The sequence below is a fragment of the Octopus bimaculoides genome, chromosome 25 (assembly GCF_001194135.2).
Source record: "Octopus bimaculoides isolate UCB-OBI-ISO-001 chromosome 25, ASM119413v2, whole genome shotgun sequence".
Classification (NCBI taxonomy): domain Eukaryota; kingdom Metazoa; phylum Mollusca; class Cephalopoda; order Octopoda; family Octopodidae; genus Octopus; species Octopus bimaculoides.
Genome location: NC_069005.1, coordinates 34,825,357 through 34,834,024, shown reverse-complemented (window position 1 = coordinate 34,834,024; position 8,668 = coordinate 34,825,357). Strand labels below are relative to the sequence as shown.

The window sequence follows — 8,668 nt, the reverse complement described above, 5'->3', positions numbered from 1 at the left end:
TATATATACACACACACATATATATATATATATCTTCCTCTCCCCATCTCTCCCTCTTATATCATAACAGTGGCGGTGACGGCGGCGGTGGTGGTGATGGTGGAATCGGTGGTGGAGCTGTTGTTGTTGTAGCAACAACAATAATAACAACAAAAAGCAACACAAGGAACACGATGACGTAAAAGAAATTTCTGACGTTTACCGCAAATATTTAGATCGATGGCGTAAATCATTTGATTTATATCTATGAAGAAATACTTCGGCAATCGATTTTATTTCACTTCGTTATCCTACATTAAATGTACATACAACGAAAGATCACCACACACACAACTGCAACTGAAACCAGCACAGTAAGTTAACAGCAAACTTATGACGTATAGTGTTGTTGCTTGGGGTGGTGCCTGTTTACAGCTAGATAGTCTGAGCCGCAAAACGGTTTGACACAGGGACCCAAATTAATGCTGGTAACAGATTACGAACCTAAGCTTTTTATTATACTAGTTTCACAGTAATTTATCAACTGGGCCTTCCGTTCTCTTTTTCAATTAGATGACCCAATTACGAAATGCCAAGACACGTCTGTTGATTCCTCGACCCCTCAACGCCTCGTTTTTTCACCTAGTTCTGCTCAGTCACCTGATAATCAGATGCTAATTGTCTCATTTATTCTCGTCGTTTTTTTCATGTCAGATTATGTCAAGTTGGTTCGTGTTAAAAGACGGGGTTTTATTCACTGAAAGAAATATTTCCATCTGGCTTGAGGCAAGATTAACAGCAGACATAATTGCCATGTGACCAGATCATTGTCATCGGATTGTGCAGGTCGGGGTGACGGTTAGTGACATCATGGTAATATCGCCGTGACCGGGGTACCGTGGGAAAACCTCGCTACAAACAGGGATTGCTTGGTGTCGCTATTCCAACACAACAGTAGCGAGTTCGAGTTCGAGTCGTTACCTCATTGTTACACTGTATCAGAGTCACAGCATCACAGTTTCATTGTGTTACAGTGAATAAGTGAAACACGGTGTCACAGCGTCACCGTGCCAAGACATACCGTGTCCCAACCTCACTGTGACAGGACCCTCAGTATCACTGTGCCACCACCTCACTGCGTCACTGCACCGCAGTGTCCAAACAGCACGTGTCTCTGTGTCGTTGTGCTAAAATACTTTATGCCTTTAACACAGTTATTTGTCACTTAGTGTCACACTGTGTGCCACTGTGCCACCACTCCAAGTATCTCTGTCACTGCATCATAACCTCAGCGCACCACTACATTTCATTACTGTATCACTACGACTGTGTTACCGTATCTATGTCACACTGTGCCAGGGGTCATTGTGTCTCTAGATCACAACTTCAACATGACACAGTCCGATGTCGTTTCTGTTCTCAATTTCAAATACAATAAAGAACAGCTAAAGGCTATAGGCTTGTCCTTTCACTGACAACATTCCAGCACAATAACACCACCAACAACAACACCACCACCAACAACAACAACAACAATAGCAACAACAACAACAATAGCAACAACAACAACAATAAAATGTTCGTGAACCGACCACTTAAGCGCAACAATATTGCAGTGTTGTAGAGTATCAGATAATGGCAACAACAACAACAGCAGTGGATGTATATATGCATCTGTCCGTAGACATGTATGTATATGCATCTACGCATGTTTTGTGTATATACATGTGGTTGCTTGTTTGTTTTTGCATTAAAACTAAATTGACTATTGTAATATCTGAACATGTTCTCTCTCTCTCTCTCTCTCTCTCTCTCTCTCTCACTCACTCACTCACTCACTCTCTATATATATATGTGTGTGTGTGTGTGGATACACATATATACACGTACACACACACACACACGCACATATATATGATATGGATACATATATATATACATATATACCATATATACATACACACACATACACACACACACACACACATAGTGCATAGTAACTGAAGTCAGTGAGAGTATTGTGTTTGAAGTGAGGATTATTGCTGTTCTCTCCTCCTCCACCCCCACCCCCTCCTCCTCCCCCTCCAGATTATCTCCGGGCAGGAATGTTTAAGTGAGAAGATGAAAAGTGACCTGCACTTTCTTTTTTTATCTTCTTATTCATAGATGTGTTTGTGTGTTTCTGTGTTTGTGTGTGTAGTCGTGTGTGCATATATAAATATACATACACATGCACATGTAATGATATATACGTGTATATATTTCATGTGTGTGCGTATGCATGAGTATATATAAGCTACTTATATATGTATATATATATATATACACAGACAGACAGAGACAGGCAGACAGACAGACAGGCATACACACATATACATATATACACACACACATACATACATATGGTCATCGTCGTCTTCATTATAATTAAAACCACATTATGTTAAGCTAATTCGATGTTGTCCAATTTTATTTGGGTATTTCGAAACTCGTCACTGCCCTTTGAATTCGTTAAGATATAAAACAATAAAAGAGATGACAACATTGCAGATGACAGATAACATTCACATAGATATAGATAACATTGACAAGACCCACACCTCCATAAAATAGAATAGAGGAATGCAACAAAATCATCCGATAATGTCTGGTATTTGAAAGAACATGCCTCTCGATTCATTATCAAATAGAAGATCCTTCATAGATATAAACCATACTAGTATTATACATGAAAATTGCGGTTATGCATAGCTACGAAGAACCTCATACTGAACAGCCAACAAAAAACTTGACTTTCTAAATGTCAGCACCGAAATTATCATCAAATGCAGCCATTTCATGAAATACCTTCTAAGTGCTGGAACATTATGCCACCCGCTCATTGAATGAATCAATACTTAACTCTTTACCAAGAACAACTTAACTCATTCTATTTCTCTCTTTCCTTTCAACCCATTGCGTATATTTGATAGCCTCTTCCTCATTCTTATCCTACCCCTATGACCTCTCTACTGACCTGACAACAGTGAGAAGATGAGTGAAGGAGTAATCTTTTAATTTTGTCTTTGCTTTCTTTTTCTTATGTTAGTATTCTAATTATTTCTCTTTTTATATATATTTTCTAGTTTCCTGTGAAAGCAGAATCATGAGATCGAACCAAGGTGAAGTCTATCCGGACTCCTGTCGGACAGCTACCTTCCATAAGGATTTAACTCACTGCCATTGTTACCAAGTTCCCATTCAACGCCCTCGAATCGAACTCACGCCATATCTCACCGTAAAATTGTTTAACAACGAACTTCCTTCAATTGATTCCACATCCTCTCATATAACGCTGCAGAGAGCAACGTCTCCTGAAGCATTATCCACAATCTCAGTCACATCAGAATCAACGAAATCGAAACGTTCAATTGTGCCTTCAACGTCTTTGACGTTTTCAGATTCAAAAACCGAAAAACAATTAACATCATCTTCATCGACATCAACAGCGATAACGACGACATTGATGACAACGCCGTCACCATTAGTGCCAAATATGACGGTGTTATCAACGTCAACGTCGTCACCGTCAGTGCCAAATATGACGGCATCGTTAACGTCAACGTCATTGGCGTCAACACAATCAAAACCAACAAAAGCATTAACAAAACCAGAATCGTCAACAACGTCACCAAATTTAGCAATGGCAGCTTCTACGACATCGACGTCAACAGGTTTAACATCGGTGACGTCAACAGTAGGAAAACGATCAACAAGAGCAACACTATCAACATGTTTAACGTCAGCGACGTTTGTAACGTCAAAATCAACAAATCAATCAATGTCATCGAAACTTTTAATAACGTCGCCGACGTCACCAAGAACAACAACAACAGCAATTAATCAATCAACATTTTTATGGTTGTCCCAATTAATGCTTCTATTATTGATGTGCATCTCTTCGGTGGTCAGTTTCCCCACGCAACCAGCCGGGACATACGGTGATAACAATATTACTGTCTATGTGAAACAGCCCACTCCTTTAGTGACCATTGAGTTGTCCGTCCTTGACCAGAAACAAACCAAAACAACTGCTGAAACTAAAACTGGTGACCATATAACTCATTCCCGATTACAAACGGACAATGGTCACCATTTCTCGCCTGAAATATCAGTGAAACTGATCAATCTGTTGGGGAGCCCCAGTACTTCTAACCCAATCTTCGATGTCTCTGGGACTGATTCCTCCCAGTTCGTGACGGAAAGTGATAATGAAACGATTCTGCTGGACACGAAACCAACCTCGGCACCGACCAACCAATCCGTAAACCTCGCAGTCATTCCAGTGCTTGGTATCTTCTTTCTCATGGTAATACTTTGGATGAAATGTTCCACTTGGTTTCGTGATCATTTGAGGGACCAAGATTTAGAAGATGATGGTAAAGAATATGTAATATTGAGTCCACCGGAAGAAGGTTATCGGGAAGTGGAGTTCCGGTCGGACACGTCATCCATGTATTATGATACAGTCTCCTCATACCGTTCCATCCTTCGCCAGAAAGTGGAATATGGTGGCTTCAATAATTACGACACGGTTACTTCCATTCGTTCGATCCTGCAACAACGAACAGACGTTCGGGATGCGGCAGTTCAGGTGAAACTTCAAGGCGAACATCTAAAAACAGATCGATGGAAAAGTGTATCTGGGATATTGAACAACAGTGGTAGTAGCTCTGACCTTTTGAAAGTGCCTAAGAAAACTCACCGCCAGGTGTCCTTTCAAACAAGCCAGAATGAAAGCTATGACCCGCCACTTCAACTGACCTGTGATGCTAATATTCAGGTCGGTGACTCGAGTACTGAACGAATGAAAAACAAAGAGCAAGCTCGTTTACTACAGAAACCGGTTGATCCGAACCTGGGCAGCGGTGCCGAAGTCTCCAAGTATTTTGGTAGTGGAACTCAGCTATCGATGCAGAGTAGCAATGCCTCTCTAATAGGACTCAATATCTTCGGTGTTCCTTATCCATCAACTTCCCATCAAGAGGGTAATGATGCCACAAGGCAACAAGAAATGCCTGGTAGCGATGGTAGTGGTGGTGGTGAACATGAAGGGAGCACAGGAGAGACGAGTTCCTATGGCGGGACCAGTAGTGTGACAAGCAAAGATGAACCAGCACAATGTGAAATCATCAACCCGAAACACAGAAGAGTCCATCAGTTCCAGGTTTTGAGAGTTGACAGCAGTGATGGTCTCTACCGAGAACCAGTTCAAAGCAAAGACGCTGAGTTGACCAGCGAAACAACAGATGTGTCCGAGAAAGATAGTACTTTACTTACGGAGACGTCACAAGATGATTACAGCCTGGCCCAGCCTCTACCCCACCCGCATCACTACTTATGTAGAAGGTTAAAACAAGCTAAAAGACGCTGCAAAGACCCCACGGGACCGATTGCCGATTCAATATCAGACTTTAAACCTCCAATATTCAGTGAAGTGAAATTTGGTCAGCCTCCATCTGATGAAGATGAGTGTGATTACGGAGACGACATTAATCTACAAGTAAAACATGGCGCACAGCAAAACTGTGGACTTTCACAGACGTTGTTTATAGATGAAAATAATGAGAATAATTGCTGGTGTGAACAGGCGATGGAATCAGGTAAGGGAGATAAACTGAATCAACTGCTAGAGGCTCATGCATCATCTGTGGCGGCGGCACCGAGAGCTTCTCCAATATCAATGCATTCGTCTGCCGCATCGAGTACATTATCGTCACATTCTTCGTGTTCTTCGTTAGAAGCCATTAAAGACGAAATTAACGATGAAGACGGCGGTGAGGATGGAAGAGGCTTGAACCTTCCACAGGACGCTTCCTGTTATATTGCTCAAGGAATGTATGCTGAAGAAGAGACGCCGCTGATTATGGACCTGGCTGGCGACTCCCCTTGTCAATCGCCCGAAATTCACGCTCTCGTTCGACAGAGAGGTCATCGTTCAAGTAGCGGATATGAAACACAAGGACACGAGACTCCGAGTACCGCCAAGGGTCACGTACCGGAAACCGGAGACACTTCCTGTGACGTCACACCGCTGACTTCATCGACTAATTCTTTGCACGAGTGTTGCGATGGCAAGCGGTGCACCATATTAGCGGAAGCACAGAGTGCTCAACATCCGCTCTCTACACACTTGCACCAACAACCTCTTCCTCATCCCCAACACCACCTTCATCATCATCATCCTTATCACCACCATCATCATCAACAACAACAACAGCAGGATCAGTTAGCAGAAACGTTAATGATTCACCCGGGGGTACCCCAGGATACCTCTAGAATTCCTTCATACATTCCACACAACACATTTCGCCAGGAAACGCGACACGATGACAATAACAACAACAACAACAGCTTGAGACGCAGTGTCATGGAACGGAATCAAAGTCTTGACCAAAGACTAAGCTTGCCCTCAACTTCCGCCACCAGGAACACAAACAACAACAGTAGTAGTAGCAGTACTATTGGTGGTGGTATTACAGGTGATAGTGGCAACAATAATAACAACAACAGCAACACGAGTAGAAACCAAATACAGAGAATTCCTGATACCGGAAGCGAAGATTTGAGGTCGACGGCTACGGGCTCGACCCGGCTTGCTGAGCCAAAAATAGTCAAACAGGAAGAACCAATAGATTTCAAGAGATTCCATCGGAAACCGGTTCCACCAATTCTGCGTGAGAAAGAACCATTGCTGTTGCCTAGCAATTACATCGCTCCAACCACGACACCTACTGCTGACGTACATCTTCCAAACACAAAGACAGATAGTAACTTTGAAATAGTTTAACATGGAGGGAAGAGAGGGGAGGGGCGCGAATGACTTGAAGTACCAGTCAAATACTAGGGTGGATATAATCGACTACACCCACCCACGAAAATTACTGGTCATATGCCAAAATTTGAAGCAAGTATCATTATTATTATTATTATTGCAGTGAAATGGCAGACTGAGTACATAGACGGATTACATACATTATGATGTTTACTTTGGAACTTTTATGCTCTGTGTTCAAATCCCACCGACGCCAAATTTATGTTTCGTTCTTTCAGGGAAATAGAATCAAATACCAGTCATGCACTAGAGCCAATTACATCGACAGTCCTCTGCTCAAAAATGTATTGCTTTGTGCCAAAGTTTGAAACAGACACCAATCACCACCATCACCACAACAACCATATTAAAACTGTTACAGCAGTTGTTGTAATAATAATAATAATAATAATAACAACAATAATCATTGTCAGAATCATCATCATCATCATCTTTCATCTGCTAAATTTAAAAAAAAAACAACAAATATACAATTTCATTTTAAATAATGTAAAAAATGGTATTTTTCTTTTGTTTGAGAGACCGACGGTCTGTGACTGTCCCACTTGCAATGTCTAAAGTTTCTGTGATTGGCCAACCAGGAACTCACCTACCCATCCCCACCCTCGATTTCTCACCCGATGATAACGAGTCGAAGAGGGTGCTTATGCATGGCTGGTCACATGCTAGAGACAGCAGTCAAACCGCACCTTACTGACATGCGCACAGAAGGAGAAACATTGTGTAATGTAACCCTAAATACATTTTGTCTCATGTGAAGACAGCTTCGTAACGGCGACGACTGGAACGCACCTGTTGATTGGTCTGCGAGATCAGGACTGGTGGGTGCAGACATTGTTAACTAGAAACGTACAACTCACCAACATGAAGTCCTAATAATAACAATAATAATAATAATAATAATAACATACATCACACATACAAATGCATAAATTATAAAGGCGAGCAATTTATACATATTTACATACATATTGTATATATATATATATATAATTATATGCACACACATGCGCGCGCGTACACACACACACACGGACAGATTTATATATGTTGTGTTCTAGTTTATCAAAGTTTTTGCCCATATTTTCCCAACGAATTCACAAACGTGCAAACCAGTGATCCAGCTACAAACAACCATTGTGTCTTATTAATTTGAATTAAAATGAACCACGTTGTAAACTTCACGAATACAACTGTTAAAATGGCCATAAAACACTCTTCCGCCAACTCTTCGTATACTTACAACAATAACTCTGTACTACTTACAACAGAAAACTAGACAGGAACACATCAGTGAGCAATCGCACCAATATTTCACAAAATTCCTCACAAAAAGAGACGATTTATGAGAGTAAAAATACTTCTAACACAATATTACACAAGCAGAGACACACAGACAACATATTGTAGATACATACATATATACATATATATATATATATATACACATACATACATGCCTATATATATATATATATGTGTATGTATACTTGTATATATATGTATATGGAAAATTTCAAACAGACCTTATAATTTCACAACTTTGCCTTTTTCAACAGAGGAATCTTGAAACTCTATAGATTTCTCTGTTGACAGAAACAGATTTCTAGACATTCTTCAAAATCAATTTATCATTCTTTGAACTAACAAAACCCAATTTTCAAAGTATAGAGTCCCGAACAAACATTATAATGCAGTATTCCAAATATTTGAGATTGTCGGATTTTTTACGTCTTTTGTATTCTTTTATAACAAAATAAATCCTTACAAAACTTATTGACATTTTTCTTGTTGCTGTTGCTGCTGTGTATCGGC

The 8,668-nt window shown here is 40.6% G+C and overlaps 1 protein-coding gene across 2 annotated transcripts in view; it reads left to right on the top strand.

Moving 5' to 3' along the window:
* Positions 1 to 8,629, top strand: part of LOC106869064 (serine-rich adhesin for platelets) — a 46,311-nt gene extending 37,682 nt beyond the window's left edge. For both annotated transcript variants that reach the window (XM_014914574.2, XM_014914573.2), the window contains one exon: positions 3,105 to 8,629. In XM_014914574.2, the coding sequence (XP_014770060.1) occupies positions 3,125 to 6,808 (3,684 nt within the window). In that variant the 5' untranslated portion in view covers positions 3,105 to 3,124 and the 3' untranslated portion in view covers positions 6,809 to 8,629. The remainder of the gene's footprint in view (positions 1 to 3,104) is intronic.
* Positions 8,630 to 8,668: the final 39 nt, after the last annotated feature.